The sequence below is a fragment of the Fusarium subglutinans genome (assembly GCF_013396075.1).
Source record: "Fusarium subglutinans strain NRRL 66333 chromosome Unknown NRRL66333_c0000002, whole genome shotgun sequence".
Taxonomy (NCBI): Eukaryota; Fungi; Ascomycota; class Sordariomycetes; order Hypocreales; family Nectriaceae; genus Fusarium; species Fusarium subglutinans.
In genome coordinates this window covers 512875-531104 of record NW_023502065.1, presented here as the reverse complement: position 1 = coordinate 531104, position 18230 = coordinate 512875, and the positions used below count along the sequence as shown (strand labels likewise).

Below are 18230 nucleotides of genomic sequence, written 5' to 3'. Positions count from 1 at the left end.
TGAGACATAGAAGATGTGTGATATTGGAGGAGACTTACGTGGTAAAACCTAAGACAGACACAATTCCCAAGTTTAGTGCTTTCCTCCCTGTGTTCCAATTCTGAGGGTTCTCAGGATCTCGTTCCCAAGGGACGGGGATGCCTGGCTGTTGCTTCTCAACGTCCGATTCGGTCGACATTTTTGCACAAGTGTGAGAGAACTTGATAAAAGACAGCAATGCTAACATACTATATATTTTTAACTATCTTCTCTATATACTAAACAAAGCCGTTGTGTTTTCTACCAGTTTCTATAATCATCATGCTGTCAGGTAAATCGTCGTTCACTTTACGAAAATTACCCGATTAGGAAATTTGGCACCTCGCTCAGCGACAACTGGGTCAGGTTTTGTGCCTCTTCGGAGTTTAGTAAGCCTGATCAAACCACAAAACGAGCTTTAGGCCAGGGCAAATAGCTACACATGTAATTTTCTTGCTGAATACCGGGAAATATCATGTTTTAACGCTGGCCGTCGGAGATTATGCAAAACTCCAACTCGCTCAGCGATGCTGAAGCCATAATGGTATAAGTGACTAAACAACACCGAAAGAGCCCAATGGCCGAGACAGACTATATTAGATCTTCCACAGTGTACATGGATAAAACCGCAAGTTAAACCAACAAAGCAAAACATCACAGAGCCTTCCATCCATATGTCAAACAGCAAAATGTCAGAATTCTACACCCAAGTCCAACTCAGCGACGGAGTCAAGCTCAACGTCTGTCTCCTCGGAGCTGAAAATAAGTCCAAGCCCTTAATAATCTCTCTCCATGGTGCCCCGGGACTCTCGTCACACACTGGCATAAAAGAGGACTTCAAGTTTCTTGCAGACAGGTTCCGTGTTCTCGTGTACGATCTTCGAGGCAGTGGAGACAGTAATGTCAAGGGCCCTTTTACCGATGAGCAGTGGATCTCGGATCTTGAAGAGCTCAGGTAAGTAACTGCCGAGTGTTTATCTTGGAAATCGAGGTTAACAGACTTTGCAGAGCTTGGGCGGGAGACGAAAAGTTCATCCTTGCTGGAGGATCCTACGGTGGCTTCCTTGCGCTGAACTATGCCCTCAACTATCCAAACCGTCTCCTGGCCTTGATCCTTCGTAACACTTGGGCATGCGGCCCCCAGGGTACACATCGTGCACTGGCAAATATCCTTCTATCGCACCGCATCAAGCCAGATCCCATGCGCCAAGTAAGACTCTGGACCGGCAACGTACATAGTCAGGAAGATGCAGAACAAGGCATGGCCGAGATTGTCACCATCTACACACCCGAGAGTAACCCAGAGCCTGAAACTTTCGAGGGTGCAGTTACCAAACTTCGCTGGGAGGTTCACAACGCTGCGTTTTCGTGGTCACAACCTCGTTTTGATGTGAGGTCCAGGCTAGCTGAGATCAAGATTCCGACCTTGGTGGTCGCTGGAAGGCTTGACATCATTTGTCCCGTTGAAGAGTCTGAGATGATCCGGGGGTGTATTAAGGGAAGTGAGCTTGTTATTTTTGAGAAGTCAGCTCACAACCCTGCTACTGATGAGCCGGAGAAGTTTCGAGGGGTTCTCTCGGACTTTCTTGGAAGGCTTGAGTGGTAATGGGTTGATGGATATGGATCATTTATGGCTTGGAGTCGACGTCGGAACGGCAATTTGTTGGCTGGCCTTCATTAGTTAGGTGCCGTATTCACAGGCAATACAATCAACCCTTTTGGGAGTCACAGTAAGTATCGTGAGACAAGCGCTCTAATCCCTGGTATCTTGCGGACAATGATGATTCACATGATCTTGTCTTTTGATAGGGGCCATTTCCATTGATTTGCAACTTGAAGTTGACACTGGGCTGTTCGATACTAAGACACTCTCAGATATCCTTGCGGCTATCAATGCTATCACACTAGACAAGCATCATTCAATATGCTCAGCTGGTGCCCACCACTCGCATCCTACAGACGACCACCGTCCTCATCCTGGCCATCAGCCCAGACAGCCCGAATAACTACCTTACCATGTTTCAGAAAATCTCCGCATTTCTCTTGGATCAGCTTCAGGGCTGAATTGTGTATGGAGTCAGGCGACTGCTCCATCGTTTCCCGGTCAGAATACATGCACACCAGAATATGCACTACCTTGAGAGCCTGGTCATTGGGATCTTTCCGATAGCTCGACTGAATGTAGGTGATAACGACATCCAACAAATCCTCCAGTATATTATCCGCGGTGTCGAAGTAGACAGTCTCGAGGCACGGTGGCAAGCCTCTCACTAGTATCTGATCGTCTCGAATATCGTCATCAAGCACAGGCAACCAGATGTCCGCCAGGGCCATGCGCATGTGCTGAACGTTGACATGTCGTCTTCCCGCTGTGAAGTTATATGCTGTGTGAGCTGGCACTGCAATAAGCACTTTCAGGCTGTCCTTTCTGAGTGCCAGGATTTCGCAAATATCTTGGATGGAACAAAAGTTGTCTCCAAAGCAATAGGCACCCATGTACAGAAAGTACTCCAAGGGCCCTGTTGCAGAAATCAGGAGTCGAAGTCCTTCTTTGCTCAATATCGTGCTCCGAAGGGCGATGTGACGAACATTGAGGAACTGTAGTGGATCTCGCAGTGTTTGACGAGACTGATTCACAGCTTCTAGGCTCTGGAGGTTTGGAAGCGCTGCAATGAATCCGCCAATAGAACCTTCGGACAGATTGAGGGGATTGTAAATTCCAGTCTCTTTGACAGTCTTGTTTTTGATATCCAGGGTCCTCAGACGCTGAGGCAGGTGTTTTCCATGGATTGAAAGAGGCTTCATGAAATTGTCGAGTATTCGGCATAGATCTTTCGCTATTGTCTCGAGATATTCGAGGTTAGGTATTTGAAGAAAGACAAGTGCTCCGATATACCGTTCCCATCCTCTAATATTGAAGTCTTCTCCTGGGGGGCCGAGAATACAGGAAAATTTGGTCAAGGACTTGACCAACCAGTCTCCCTCAGCACGAGTTTCACCCGGATAGATATATCTTAGCAAAGCCTGTTTGACTTGCTTGGCTAGTTCTGGGTTCTCAGCGAGAGTCCTGCAGAACAATACCTCAGCTTGGGGCGTTGCTTCAGAAAAGCCAAAGTGGTGGTGGAGCGTTTTCTGCGCTATATAACCCCAGCTCTTACAGACTGTAGAGAGGCTAAGGAGGGTGTATCGAAGGGTTTTCGCATCGGCGTCTTGTGCGGCGGATACACTAGGGAAGTCCTGGTGATCTCCACGTCCTTCGTGGCAATGAAGACAAAAGTTCTCGCATATGATATATATAAAAGCTGCGTCAAGGTGTTGAATATCCATGGCGTAAAGTTTAGGAATTACAGGGTTTGAGATGAAGAGCCTGTGGATTTGGTAGGTTTCTGGGAATTTGGACGCTTTTAGAATCAGCTCAGGCAGCATCACTCTTAAGCGGTAAAGCCAATCACGGTTAGTTGTTTAGTCTGTGATTCTGTTGCAGTATCTGAGTGATTCAGTCCATGTTCTGTGTCATTCGCTGTCGGTCGCAACTATGAGCATGGTCTTCCTCTCCTTTCAGAAGTCATTCACTTGGTAGTAGATCACTTGTTACTGAACTGGTTTCCTCAGGAGCGTCAGTATGATTGTTTCTGCATACATTCGTAATATTCTGGGAATAGAGAGCCAGACTTTCGATAGTCGACTCGCCATCCGAGATCCAAGGGGTATTCACCAGTCGTGAGACAATGCAAGCGGCTACAAGCCAATGCCATTTATCCCGAACAATACGATTAAATTCTAACAGTTTATTCGCATGCATATCTGGTACGTTTAATTTCCCCGAAAACTGTCAAAACTGCTCCTAAACACAATGTCTCTTAGGGGAAGTGACCATTACATGATGACCAAATTCAGTATATGTTCTTGACTATCAAGCAATACACTGAGTCCAGGGCTGATATTGTAAACTCTCAGCTTCCAGTCATAGCTAACTCTCAGTATTTACTATTTTCGGGATTGGCAACACACCAACGCAGCATTCCATATCGAATGGACAGGAAAAGGGGTCAGACATCTTGATGAGAGTCAACCTAATCCGAGACAAGCCTTCCACGTCTGGTCTTCCGACACTTGAGAAACATGATCATCCTCCCGTTTCTTAGGAAAGATTGGCATCTTTTCTTGATTTCCTCCCAAACCAATTTGTTTGTAGCCAAAGGGAATTCTGAGGCCTCGCTGTCAACGTCTGTTCGGACAGATATAAAGACATATCGTAGCTTTTGTTCCGCAGGCGGATCTCGAACAGTCGACAAGATATAGTTTACCAGAGCGTCCAGAGCTCCTGGAATCGTATCTTCCGAGATATAGAGCCATAGTGCGGAGAGATTGGGTGGGAATACATCTAGTAATGCGTGTTTCTCTAGAATTGGCTCTGCGTCCGTTGGACTCCAGAAACCCGAGAATAGCAATCCCATCTCGCTCACATTGGTAAGATGCTTGGCTGTTGTGAAGTGCTGGGATTCCTCTGAAGTGTCCAAACGTATTTTCCTCAAGCTGTGCTTCTTAGGTAATAGAAGTTCGCATATATCCTGGAGAGTGACGCCATCAAAATATAAGCTAAAATAGGTAAATATCTCCAATGGCCCTGTAGATGACAGGAGCAGTCGCAGTTCTTCACGACTCAAATTAGAACACAAGCTCAGAGCTCGTAAACCGGACAGATTCAGCCCGGGTCGAAGTGACTCTCCATTGGGGTTAAATAAGGTCATGTCGCGGATTCCTGGAGAAGCCGATAAGAGTCCTCCCACACAGGCTTCAGATAGATCTGTGGATCCGTTGGTGTTGCGGTCCTCGTACTTGAGTGGTAATACACGCATAGTGGTGATACCTCGAGGGACAACACATTGTTTCCCTACAAAGAGCGTACGGAACTTTCTCATGGTCTCATTCAAGTGTTCGGTCTGTATCGTAAGCCTATCGAGAGTCGGGACTTGGAGTAAAATAAGGGGCGCAATGAATTCTCCCCGTTTCGAGATATCTGGCACGGAGGACACTTCTGGAAAATCGAGAACTCCTGAGAACTTTTCCAACGACTTTGCGAGCCATTCTTCATCAAGACTCGGATCGCATGCAGAGAGTTGCCTTATTCGAATGTCCTTGACATGCTTTCCCAGCTCCGGATTCTCAGAAAGAGTCCTGCAGAATAAGAACTCTGCCTTTGGGTGATTTTCGAAGTAGCCGAAATGATGATGCAGTACCTTCTGTGCGATATATCCCCATCTCTTGCAGACGAGTGAGAGATTGAAGATTGTTTGCTGGTGTTCCATGGCCGCATGAGGAAGTGTCAGGGGGTAACTCTTATAAGGCTCTTGGCAATGATGGCATATGTCCTCACAGATGAGAAATATGATCTCCCGTTGGAGGTTCTGCACCAGCATGTTTTATGAATGATTGCTTCGCGATATACAATCGTGGACGGTTCTGTGGGTTACAAAAGCTTGAATCGAGCGAGGTTGTAAGCGGGAGAGACTGGAGACCTTTTATAGTCCGTAGACGGGGTGATTCACCAGGGATGTGAAAGACCCATCACAGACGTCTGAGATGTTCTCTGTTAAGTGCGTAACATCTATACAACGATGGCCAGTTATCACGGTTCTCTTCTATGTCTAGCAGTTAGTCACTCGCGATCTCATTCGGCATTCAGGTAACTTGGGGGTTAGTGAATATAACCCCAGACTTGACTGTCTGCTTGTGGCTCTTAGAAAGGTGATACAATGTTAGAGTGCCACATCACTCTCTTTCCTAATCAGAGATAGGTTTTGTTGGTATGAGAAACCTAAAAGCAGCTTGATCTCTGTGAAATTTGTCTACAGTGCATCCTGATCCAATAATACTGAGAATCTCTTACAACGTGGCACCAATGGTAGCTTGTGACTTACTGTAACTCCGAATCTTGGTACTGGGGACGCCAATCAAAAGTCTGATGCCTGTGAAGATGTAGTTTGGTGTGTATTTCTGCGTTGTATGTAGAGTTAGAGTCTAAGCTACATGTCGTAACATGTGGCTGTGACATGAATGCTCAACGAGCCGTCTTGGATATTTGTGTATTCAACATGTTTCCGCAAATCAACACCCTCAATCTCTTACACCGGTCTTATCATCAGTTTCTTTTGTTTTTGTGTATGTAGATTTCTGAGAGAACTTGAATAACATCGGATTATATTCATGCCAAAGACTATTATCTCGGATAGTTTTATTAGTAGAGTAGATAGGACCAAAAACAGCATTTCCAGGTTCTATTAGACTAAAACGAACGTCTCTAAAATTATACATGTGGTAACATTGTGTTTTCACCGACCTTATCGCAGCTATACCATAAGAACGGTTCTGTCGTGGTAGTTATACGCCCATTCTCAAGCCATAATGGGCAACATTCTCTGCGGAGTAACTCCTCTTCATCTGCGTTTGTTGGCCGTACACCAGGCGGTGTCCACGGGGCTGGATTTGGATAGGCTTTGTCCACGAAATGAAGAGTCACCTCTCTTAGCTTTTGCTCCTGAGGAGATTCTCTGTAGGTAGACGATATGTAACACCCCAAAGCCTCTCGATATCGAGGTGCGTCCGTGTGGCTATGATCGAGGCACAGCGTCTGTAGATTCGGTGGGAACACATTGAGCAGGGCATCCTTTACAAAGTCCAAACGATGATATCTCATGGTGGAGATATCGCACAATACTCCTGCGTTGACTCGTAACTGTTGCAGCTTGACTAGCTGAGCCATGGCAGCAGGGGGGCGTTCTGAGCTGTACATCCTCATAACGACTCTCTTGAGTGTATCTTTCATGGGTAAAAGCATCTCAAAGATCTCCTTAGATGTAACAAGTCTGGTGGTTTGTGATCTATCGGCGTATTCAATCTCCCTATAAACAAACGCCTCCAGGTTTTCTGTGCTGTTGATGAGTCTCTGCAGACTGTTCTTTGACAGGCACGCATTACCTATCCGAAGCCTTCGCAGCTTCTGGAGTGGGAGTTTCTCTGGGAGACTTTCGAGGTCAGGTCGCGATATGGAAAGCGTCACGAGGTTTTCCAGTCTTATGAGAAGTCCCCCGAAAGTATTTAGATCTGTTGGAACCTTTGGTTGCAGATCCCCGAGGGAGGCTATGTCCTGCTGCCCTACCGAAAGAGACTCGAGTTTCGTACTCAGAGCTTTGTTCCGTATGACGGCTTCCATACTGAATCTGTAGAAGATCAATGGATTATAAGGGCCGTGAACGACGAGATGCTTGAGGTTGGTAGCTCGAAGTAGGATAATCGGTGCGATAAAATCTCCCCATGAGGCAACAGAGCTCTGCAGGTAGAGCGGACTTATCCCAAGCAAGTGCCCATACCTAGTCATGGATTCCTTGAACCAATAAGAGTTGGCAAATAACTTCTGGTCGATGCCTGCGTTTAGCCCGAGGATGGCCACTTGTAACTGATTGCCAAGCTCTGGATTCTCGCAAATTGTCCTGCAGAAACTGATCTGATGCTTATCATCCGAATGTTTGAAGTAGTGATGAAGGATATTCTGTGCAACACATCCCCAGCTCTTACATGTCCTGCTAAGGCTGAGGAGAGCCCAGCGGTTCTCATCCTTCTTATTACATAAGATCCTTTCGTGGGAGACGGAACCTTTCTCCTGACAATGTAGACAGAAGTGCTCGAAAATCTGGTACAAGATCTCTGTCGGGAGTGGTGGGTTTTCCATAATGACGGGCTATATAGGATGTGTCTCGACTTTGTTTCTTCGCTGACCTTGTCTGATACCTCAATAAGATAGATAGATCAAGGATAAAATGTGTATATATCTCTGGCTAACGCCTCGAGGAGCCAGAAAGGACGTCGAAACTTTGGCTGGTCGTCTGATGAATGGCTAGGAAGCCTGAAAAGCTTTTTACTAAACGCGAAGTTCCTGGTGGCCAGGTCTCTTGTTGCTTGTGACTGAGGGGTTGAGCTTTATGCGTCCTCTTAGGGATATAGTTTAGCAAGTGATACTGGTCCTTGGAAATATCGATGGATGGTTAATATGATTTTGGATAAGTATGAAGAAGGGAGACCTTGGGAGGACTCGCGACGAGATTATAAGGGCTGGAAGGAACAAACTTTGATACAATATTAAGTGTCGTTGATGCGAGTCTGAGTGTGATTTGGTGAGAGTCTACCTATGTAACAAACTGTACGCTTCGGCTTGTGACTGTATCATTTGATGTGACCTCCTGATTTGCCGCTTACTGTTTGACTTTGCAAAATATCACTGATGTGGCGTTTCTTAACTTTGTTACCCCTGGGTCCATTCAGCTTGAGGAATGTCAAAAGTCAAAACTGAGGCCATCTCGCTGCCTGCTCCACCGAACATGCATGAATATAAATAATTGAAGAAATTAATTTTCGGTATATAAATACTTGCTGTTGAGAGCCTGGCATATGCTCTTACAATCAACGATGTTGAATATCTGAGAAACAGTAACAATTCCTATACGCCCATGTTAAGCAAACGCCCATCCTGTCAAAAACACATTTATCCAGCTCGTTTACAATCTGATCATCCTAGGGTATCACAACTTTTCACCTTCTGTCAAAAACATCCCGAACCTCAACAACGCCATCCATCCTTCCAAGAACCAAAACCTTAGCATCCTCATCGAAAGCCCCAGACATTACCATCTCCTCCGTAGCCTCATCGTACACAATCGTTCCCGTCGCAACATTCATGATGTCGAAACCATCTTCAGTTCTGCAGAGCATGTATCGGCAATCGGGTGAGATCGCGAGGGGCCATCCCTCACAGGGTCGCACCGCGTTGAGGTTGTAAGACGTCAAGTCGTTGACAGAGGGGATCCAGATGTGAACGCTTGTTCCCCAGACTGAGACGATGCGTCGACCATCGGGACTGACTGCTAGAGCGCGGGGGTTGTTTGAGCCGTCGATTTCAAGACGGCGAATTGTCTTGCAGGTCTTGGTGTTGGTGATGCGCAGCGTTCCGTCGCGTGAGATCGTGACGAGGCTCTGGTCGGGGAGGAAAGCAGCGTGAGTAACTGCGTCGATGTGGCTCAGAACTTTTCCGACACGGACCCCGTTCTTCACGTCCCAAACTCCAATGCGATTCCTCGCTTCACCGACTGCGATGAGTCTCCCATCACGGCTCCAAGCAATTGGCTCACCCTTAGCCTCCTTGAGTTCACAAGCCGTCTTTCCACTGACGTAGTCCCTCAGGAAGACGGTGCTAGTGTGGTGAAAGTCGAAGCCTCCTGTGAACTGAACGGTCCAGTCCCTGATAGTAGCCAACTTTGAGCCATTGGGGGAGAAGACAGCGCGCGAGCCGCTTGTCTTGGAGTAGCCGCTTTGAGTCTTGATGTCAAAGACGTCGATCCAGGATTGAGAGGTTTGCGCAGCTGTGTAGATCGCGAAGACAGCTGATGTAGCAGGGGAGATGCCTACTGAGGCGATCTCTGCCTTACTACAAGAGCGGCTGAAGCGACGTGTGATTTCCATAAGTGCCGTTGGGTCTCTTGAGCCTGGAGTCTGAGATCTTGATGATGCAGCTGAAGGAGATGCAGGTGATTGTCCCCTATAGTGTCGTTAGCTGTGAGCTCGAGGTTGAAAGGGGCTAGACTTACATGTTGGCAATGATCGATGGTCGATAGAGAGAAGGAATAAATGTGGAGAAGGTATCCAAAAGTTTTGTAAAATCTTGATGTGATTGTATTGTTTGTAGTATTGTCTTGTAGAGTGTAGTTTGAAGGTATCGCCAACTTCCAAAAAAACCGGCAATCACCTTGATCTTTAAACAAACCGCGAAGCCCACCACGATGACTCCTCCCTGCGTCTAAGCACACCGAATCTTACATATTGCTAATCACATCCCTCGATTTGGCGAGGCTCAAAAGCGACTGCTAGCAAAATCCGTCAGAAATTTTCGCATTATTCTCAGTATGTCGTGAAAAAGGCTGAAGACATGCACCGGTAGGGGTGAGTCACTACTAACACCCGCCGGTCTCCGCTGGAGATACACGGAGAAGAATTCGGCGTGGCAGAATTAGGGATAGCGTTGATGACATGGGTGCAGGCTTCGTTATTTTTGGACGTGAAGAGGGAATTGGAGGTTGTAAGAATGATACTCAAGCGGGTTCATGATAGCCCGCATCTTGACATTGTATGCAATGACTCTGAAGATCATTTACTCTTTACCGACAGTTAATCACTCAAGCTACCCTCTTACAGCTCATCTTCACAGCTCTTGGATCCTCATTGTGATGTGAAAAGGTGAGATGGAGACCCCCACAACCCCATGAGTTTCGATGCGGGGAGTATAAGTGAAAGTGGTCTAGCCTTCTGAGCCAAAAACTCCAAAACGATACTACGTGATGGTCCATTAGAAAGCAGAAATGGAATCATTGATTATGAAATCATTGCTTTGTAAATACTTGCTATTCAGCTTATGAACTAAAGTGACAATTGCATCCGATCACGGAGAGCGACAACGAACGGATAGATTTCATCATGTTCAATTCATCATTTCATTCAGGCACGATCACACTGATCATACCAGACAGACTTATTCGTCATTTCGACCCATCAAGGTGTCTTTGATGCGCGCCAACAAGAGCATTCAGCTCCACCATTAACTCATTCATAACTCCCAATGCTACTCCCAACAAACTCCCTCTTTTTATTTTTTCACAATATCACACGCTCAAGCACCAAATGCCTCCTCATAATTGGTCATGCAAGATCGGTAGCGAACAGAGCTCTTTTCCAGAGCCTCCATGGCCTGCTGAAGGCCCTCCTTGGAGATAGGAATCTCCTCAATCCATGACTTGAGGCCCTTGTCAGCAGCGAGCTGCAGCATCTCAAGCATCTCACGTCGGCTGCCCAAGTGCGATGTTCCGATGTAGCAACCGTTGGTGATGAAGTCCTGGTTGCGGATGGAGATACCATCACCACCGGGAAGACCAACGGAGTTCCAGTGGCCGTGCACATCGAGCAGGCTGAGGTACTCGCTGAGAGCGAAGCCGTCGAAAGAAGTGGCAGTGTTGATGATGATGTCGAAGGACATTTCGTGGCCCTTGGTCCAGTCCTTCTCACCAGTGGCCAGGAAGCCATCGGCACCCATCTTGCGAGCGTCGGCTTCCTTGGCTCGTGAACGGGAGATGGCCCAGACTTCGGCACCGAGGGCCTTGGCGAAGATGACACCGTAGTGGCCAAGACCACCGATACCAACGATACCGACCTTCTTGCCGGGTCCGGCGCCGAGACGCTTCAGTGGGCTGTAGACGGTGATACCGGCGCAGAGCATGGGAGCAGCTTGGGTGCTGGAGAGGGCTTCGGGAATGGGGTAGACCCTATGAATTGTAAGTCTGTGAGATCAATTGAGCGGGCAAGTGTACTCACCAGTACTCATGCACTCTGCTGTGAGAAGAGTAACCACCCTGGGTCTTGAAACCAGTATCGAGGTAATCAGCGCCATAGGCGTCGATCTGGTGCTTGCAGTAGGTCTCGTTGTCATTCTTGCACTGATGGCACTCAAGACACGACCAAACCTGGGCACCAGCACCGACACGGTCACCGACCTTTGCGAGAGTAACCTTGTCACCAACACGGAGGACCTTGCCAACAACCTCGTGGCCTACGGCGAGAGGATAAGGGCAACCGCCCCAGTCGCCGCTGATGGTGTGACGGTCACTGGCGCAGACACCACAGCACTCGACCTTGATGTCGACATCGTACTCGCCAAAGGGACGGGGCTCAAAAGAGTTCTTCTGGAAGTCGGTCCAGTGCTCGGCGCTGGGGGACTGAAAGCCCTGGAACTTGTCGGGAACAGACATGATGATGATTGATACAGAACTTTGCTTATTGAGATGACGAGAAAGAGAGAGCAAAGCAATTGAGAACAAGTCAATTGGGGCTTCTCTTCCTTTATAAAGCTCATCTCATGACGACGAGCCGACCAGAAACCCCCACTCGTCGAAACAACCTCAGAGCTCACCCCTCATCGCGTTGACTACCGTATCCATTACGTGTGAGGGGCACTTTTTTCTACTACGACCCCTCCATCATGAAAGATCATCTGATTCGAGTAAGCGACGCGGTTTGGGGGGAAGGCATTGAAGTGTCGCATTGAGAGATTGGGGGTTTCGGGACGCTATACCCGAATTGCAGACAGGCGACATGCGATAGCCGATAGCCGATGTGAGCATGTCATTGGTTGAGGGGCCATCATGACTCTTGACATGAAGCTCGGATTATCGTGGGCCGCCGGAGTCTGAATTCCTCCACCAAGAATCGTGGGGGGTGAGGTAGCATGAGAGAAGCTGCATTGGCGATCTGCGAGGAGGTGGCTCGAGATGTGTTTTATAGTTCCATTTGTCCTGATTGGGGGTATCCTTTCATACGGCATCATAGGTTCTAGACCTTGCTATATCATGTCTTATCAAGGCGTAGTCAAGTTATATCCAAGTCATTCCTCCTCATGACCACAAATTCGGATGCTCCAACCCGAAATCTCGCATGCCTAGATACCGAGCCTCGCTATAACAGTCCGAAAAGCTCACTGCTTCTTCCAATCCTTCTTCTTCAAAGCCCTCGACTCTCCCAGTCCAATTCCCAGCAGAAAGCTCACTCTCATAGTCATACCGAGATACACAAACGGCACATTCCCCCAGTCACTAGCATTCCACGCCATGACGTCCCAATAAATACTCGGCCCAAGCTCACTCATCGAAAACAAATGTCCCAGATCCGCAATAAGTAGTACAAGCAGGACCGTCCTCCAAACCCGCAAATCCGCTGTAGATCGCAGAACGAGCGCTTCATTGAGCGCAAAGAAGAAGAACATATTGGCTAGCTGCGACATAGCTACAGATGTAGCCTTTGGCGTTTCTGCTGGTGCTGAAGCTGCGTGGAGGAGGTTCAGGTAAGTTCCTTGGCGAAAATGAGTGTAGAAAGCGCCGGTGAGGGCGGAGATGGGTTCAAGAATGAGGAAGAAGATGCGATAGACGGGATGGATGCGGAAAGCCACTTGGGAGGGCCTCGGGGTTGGGGTGGCCATGATGAAGGTGATTTGATGTGATGACAGGGAGGTGTATTTTGTCTTTGATATGTTGCTACGTGGTGATGATGAACAGGCTCTCAAAAACTTCAGTACGGATCCTTGACACGGGAAAAACTTGATCCACTGTCTTCCCCACGACAGCCCTGCAGCATTACACTCCCGGAAGGGCTGTGTCCTGAGACAAAGTTGAAGATTGCTGGAATTGAGATGCAATATTGGGTACTTAGCATGAGACCTACCGGCTCTAACATTCTGTAAGTTATAGCGCTTGTCCTGAAGATAGTAATTATCGACCTTGAAGCAAGGTGTCAAGGTGTTCCGTAGGGTAGCCATGATGTCCAGACTCAGGACACTTCGAGGTCTAGACCTTCAAGACTTGAAGCTTCAGGCTGAAGTCAATTCGAGCTTACAGAAATCCAGATCAACCCATATGGAGAATTTCCCAGTGGTGGCTGACTGGTTCCATGGAACCGGTATCGGACTGTCCGATTCACCAATTGTAAGCCAAACCCAAGTTCTTAACGACTTGTCGATCACTTCCTCCAATCCGTCAGATTTTTTCATTCTACGGATGTCAGGGACTGATCTACATCAATCTTTTCGCAAATCGTTTCAGGCTTAAACTGTGCACTCGTAGAGGTACAATACTGTTAATGAAACTGCAGAATCAGGGTCTTCATCCCCTGTGGGTGAGATCAGTCAGCGAGTCCAGCTGAATCCGGGGTTGCTTTGGGGAATTAGCTTGTTCGGGGTGTTGATCCAGACCCCTGGACGAAGTAACGCTGTTGTTGTGGTGAATCGATGTTACACAGCCATTGGTCGTTGGAGGTCTGGTCAATAGGGATCAACGGTGTTGATATGAAGGCCCAACATTGCTGCTACTTTGCAATCACAGGTATTGCGGCATTGTTGCATTACTCAGTACCTGCAGATTTCTTTGGAAAAGAAATCAGCACGGGAATAAGAATACGGAAAGTTTGCATCGCCACCATTGAGTTTCTTTCGCCCTGTTCGGTATTGGCTGAGGATGGCTTGATGGAGGGGCGGCTAGCGACAGATGCTACTGCTACCGTATTCAGGGGACCTCACCGCTACAGATTGAAAAAGCAAAGAGAGTTTTTACCGTCATAGTCTTTAGCCTCATAACCATCTTCTTCAACGACGTAGTGTCTAACTATGAGCTTGTTCAGGCCGGACCGAGTAAGACGAGAATCGCGGGCCCCGAGAAAAACTGGAACCGTACGATCCACCTCCGCCCGATAATAAATCAAGAAATCGTTGTCCTTTCCCGCATTCCAAGACTCCTTCTGGGACAGCGCTAGCTCATAAGTGCATGTCATCGTGTACTGTAGATGGCGTTAAGCATGACTTGGGACCAGTCGCCTTACATCACCGCCAAGGGTCGTTCAGTATCGTGACTCGCCCTATGGGGCACTAGCTTCTGTTAAGAGATACTTTTGATCTCTTCCCTTTTCTAGATGACACCCTCTCCTTCTTTTATTCCCCTGATCATCCCGTACTTCTGACTCGTCTTGTTGTTGTGCTGTGCTGTGCTGTACGTACAGTGAAGACACAATCAGGGACCCCCTGTTTTCCAGATCCCTTCAGTGGCAGTTCAGTTCGCCCTTTAAGTTCAAGCCCCCCTGTCTTCCGCTGATTTTACCGGGATTGCTAATCGCAACGGCTTTTTTCCTCAAGAAGCCTGCTCTTCCTCCCTCACATCCATCTCCATTCCTTTTCTACTCCTTTTCCTGTTGTTCTTTTTCTGCTTTTCTGTTGGGATTAGCAAACAGCGTATAAAGAGTACTAAAACTCCCTCTGAAACCTCCGTCTCTTTTTTGCGGTGTTTGCTTCGTGTACCGTTGCCACCCAACACCGAACGACCAACGCCAGAAACGGGCCCAAATCAAGGTTCCGCGAAACTTAAAGAAAGGCCTGAGACCGCCCCTAGCGACCAGACCTGACCATTACCATACCGACCGCCCGATCGTAAACACAACGACAGAGGTCAAAACCTGCGACGAGCGCATTCATTTAGCTCGTTGTTCCTCACTGCTCGACTATTTGGTCGACTCGACATTCCTTTATATACGTCGTCGTTCGATTATCTGCGTTTGCAGCTCCGATAGTTCCAGCACAGCCCGCTTGGACCTGATACACGTTCCTTTCTCTAGTTCGACAGTTTTGCTACCACCTCGACTATGACCAAACGCATCTTCCCCATCAGCGACTGGGCTCCTGCTCAAGAGGCCATGTTGGAATCTCCCTCCGAATCTTCGCCGTTTGGCACCTCGACGCCTGCCCAGACTGCGAACAGTACTCTCCACCCTGAAGCAGCCGCCATGCACACAGCTGCCCCCCCTCGAAACCGCAGCATGAGCCTTTCTATGCCCTGGCGACGTCCTAAATCATTTGCTTTTGGTCATGACCATTCTCATTCGCAGCATCTTTCTCGGCATTTTAACGATCTCGCTGTTGACGATACCGAAGACGAGTTCCACGATATGAACAGCGCTCATCACGAGACCCAGCACCAACACCACTTCCACACTCCAGGTGCCAAGCAGATCAAAGGCATGTTTCGCCGCGCTTCACTGTCGATCAACCGCATAGTTCATCGACGACCTTCTATTGCTGAAGATGTCGAACAACCCGAGGCTGGTAGACCTACTACGTCATACAACAATGCGCACTCGACTTGGAGCCGTCTTCGACAAGCAACCGTTCGTCGCTCACGATCGATCTATGGATTTGACCTGAAACATGATCAGAACGCCTACAACTACGAGAACTCCTCACATCTCCCGATTCCCGGTTTTCGTGGCGAGCCACCCGTCATTCCCAGCAACTCTGGAGCTGCTGCTAAGGCCTCAGCTGCTATGCAGAATGAATACCTCGCCCGCCAAGGCCTGTACAACTTGTGGTTGAATCCTAGTACCAACGACGAGAGCAACGATCGTGAGAGCGGAATCGGAATTACGGTGACACTTCCTGGAGCCGAGAGTGAGACTGAGATGGAGCAAAATGCTGCTATTAGCACGATCGACTTTATCTCCAGACTCCCTGCAGAGCTCGCTATTCATGTCCTCGCAAACCTCGACGCTCCAGCACTCACCAAGGCCAGCATGGTTTGCAAGGACTGGAATAAGATTGTTAGCAACCAACACATCTGGCGTGAGTCTTGTCTTCGTGAGACTACTGCCACTTACGCTACAAGCGAGCCCGTTGCGCCTGGAAGTGGTCTCGGAGTTCCTGCTATTTCACCAGCGAATGACTGGAAGGACATTTACCGTGTCAAGCAGGAGTTGAGCCAGAGATGGAAGACTGGCAAGGCCAGACCTGTCTATCTGAATGGACACAAGGATAGCATCTACTGCCTTCAGTTCGACGAGTAAGTTATTCGGTCCTTTTACAAGTGGTTTACTAACCTGAAAAGGCACAAAATCATTACTGGTTCCCGCGACAAGACGATTCGGGTATGGGATATGCATACCCTTGAATGCACCCTCATCATTGGACCGCCTGAGGTCATCGCCGAACCCGACATGCTTATTGACGAGGACGGCAACCCTACTCATTTCGCTTCAGGATCCTCCGACAACGAGAAGTCAAACTTCTCTATGCCTCGCAGCACATCATTCCCTACGCATCACATGGCCTCTATTCTGTGCCTGCAGTATGACGACGAGATCCTGGTCACTGGATCCTCCGACTCTACCTGCATCGTTTACGACGTACGCGCAGGATACCGTCCCATTCGCCGACTTCGACACCACACCGCAGCTGTTCTCGATCTTGCCTTTGACGACAAGCATATCGTCACATGCAGCAAGGACTTCAGCATCTGTGTCTGGGATCGCCACACGGGTGACTTGATCAAGCAGCTCCGGGGACACAGCGGACCTGTTAACGCAGTACAGATGCGGGGCAACACCATCGTGTCTTGTTCGGGAGATTTCCGCGTCAAGCTGTGGAACATTGAAACAGGCAAAAATATTCGAGAGTTCACGGGGCACACCAAGGGGCTTGCTTGCTCCCAATTCTCCGAAGATGGCCGATACATTGCATCTGCTGGTAACGACAAAGTTATCCGCATCTGGGATGCCAACACAGGCGAGTGTCTCCGTGAGATGCGCGCCCACGAGAACCTGGTTCGCAGTCTGCACATAGATAGTGTGAGCGGCCGACTGGTTTCTGGAAGCTATGACACCGACATTAAGGTGTGGGATATGGAGACTGGACACCAGCTGCTCGACTTTCCCAAGTGGCACGCAAGCTGGGTTTTGAGTGCGAAGAGTGATTACCGTCGCATTGTCAGCACAGGGCAAGATCCCAAGATTTTGATAATGGACTTTGGTGCTGATGTTGATGGTATTGAGAATATCGAGAGTGCCAGGCCTCTACAGATCGAGGGAGGGTTTATCTGAGCCCCGAGCATGCGACGGAATAATACGAATGGGCGGATACTAATATGCCAGACGAACACGATGGAACTGGCTTTACGACTTTATGACATGGAAGGGTTTGCTAGACTGATTTTAAGATGTAAGGCAGCATTAGGGCATGTTGGATGGAACATGGACATGGACATGGTGCATGCGTGCAACCTCACGGAGCACGTTTGAGATCCGGCGATGGATCTATCGCTCATGAGGGATACTCGCCAATAGCGTTGATGAGCGATCTGGATCACATAGACTGCGTCTGGAGTTTATATAAATGAATTTACTTAACTATTGCTTTCGAGTTCAAGTCCTGGGGTCTTCCGAGTCTCTGATTCTGTGCTTCGTTTCACGACGGACGGTGGATTAAATTGTTTAAGTGGTTACGGGGTTCATGGCCGATGCGTGAAACAAGGGAGTCCGAGATCCACGGGAACGCGCATCGATATCGAAATGCGGGATGAAAAAGGATGCGGAGTGAAACACATAGCGTGTGATGGATAAACGTAGATCATGTGGAAGGGAATAGTTCAGAAACAGATTTTGCATAAACACGCACCCTGAACTAATTAATATATTTCATGTCTGCGTCTGCATGTTCGTAGTTCACCTGACTTTGACGGACTATCCTGTGCTATATCGGGTAGGTGGTATAGATTTATTAGAGTAATTGTTGTACCACATGCAGGCAACCGTTG

General features: G+C 48.3%; 8 protein-coding genes across 8 annotated transcripts; 2 read left to right on the top strand and 6 right to left on the bottom strand.

The window, feature by feature from the left end:
- Positions 1-707: 707 nt before the first annotated feature.
- Positions 708-1624, top strand: FSUBG_500 (proline iminopeptidase; the record flags this gene model as incomplete). Its single annotated transcript, XM_036683050.1, has 2 exons — positions 708-973; positions 1027-1624. The coding sequence occupies 2 exons, from the start codon at positions 708-710 to the stop codon at positions 1622-1624; spliced, it is 864 nt and encodes a 287-aa protein (XP_036544023.1).
- A 347-nt stretch (positions 1625-1971) lies between these two features.
- FSUBG_499 (uncharacterized protein) lies at positions 1972-3345 on the bottom strand (the record flags this gene model as incomplete). The annotated part of the gene is made up of 1 exon (XM_036683037.1): positions 1972-3345. One exon carries the CDS (start codon positions 3343-3345, stop codon positions 1972-1974), a length of 1374 nt encoding a protein of 457 aa, XP_036544022.1.
- Positions 3346-4091: 746 nt separating this feature from the next.
- On the bottom strand, positions 4092-5327 carry FSUBG_498 (uncharacterized protein; the record flags this gene model as incomplete). The annotated part of the gene is made up of 1 exon (XM_036683026.1): positions 4092-5327. One exon carries the CDS (start codon positions 5325-5327, stop codon positions 4092-4094), a length of 1236 nt encoding a protein of 411 aa, XP_036544021.1.
- Positions 5328-6325: 998 nt separating this feature from the next.
- FSUBG_497 (uncharacterized protein) lies at positions 6326-7747 on the bottom strand (the record flags this gene model as incomplete). Its single annotated transcript, XM_036683015.1, has 1 exon — positions 6326-7747. The coding sequence occupies one exon, from the start codon at positions 7745-7747 to the stop codon at positions 6326-6328; it is 1422 nt and encodes a 473-aa protein (XP_036544020.1).
- An 857-nt stretch (positions 7748-8604) lies between these two features.
- Positions 8605-10097, bottom strand: FSUBG_496 (WD repeat-containing protein; the record flags this gene model as incomplete). Its single annotated transcript, XM_036683004.1, has 3 exons — positions 8605-9607; positions 9657-9729; positions 10025-10097. 3 exons carry the CDS (start codon positions 10095-10097, stop codon positions 8605-8607), a joined length of 1149 nt encoding a protein of 382 aa, XP_036544019.1.
- A 635-nt stretch (positions 10098-10732) lies between these two features.
- On the bottom strand, positions 10733-11864 carry FSUBG_495 (alcohol dehydrogenase (NADP+); the record flags this gene model as incomplete). The annotated part of the gene is made up of 2 exons (XM_036682993.1): positions 10733-11381; positions 11431-11864. The coding sequence occupies 2 exons, from the start codon at positions 11862-11864 to the stop codon at positions 10733-10735; spliced, it is 1083 nt and encodes a 360-aa protein (XP_036544018.1).
- A 722-nt stretch (positions 11865-12586) lies between these two features.
- Positions 12587-13087, bottom strand: FSUBG_494 (NADP-dependent alcohol dehydrogenase; the record flags this gene model as incomplete). The annotated part of the gene is made up of 1 exon (XM_036682982.1): positions 12587-13087. One exon carries the CDS (start codon positions 13085-13087, stop codon positions 12587-12589), a length of 501 nt encoding a protein of 166 aa, XP_036544017.1.
- A 2204-nt stretch (positions 13088-15291) lies between these two features.
- Positions 15292-17517, top strand: FSUBG_493 (f-box WD-repeat; the record flags this gene model as incomplete). The annotated part of the gene is made up of 2 exons (XM_036682971.1): positions 15292-16481; positions 16527-17517. 2 exons carry the CDS (start codon positions 15292-15294, stop codon positions 17515-17517), a joined length of 2181 nt encoding a protein of 726 aa, XP_036544016.1.
- Between the last annotated feature and the right edge of the window lie 713 nt (positions 17518-18230).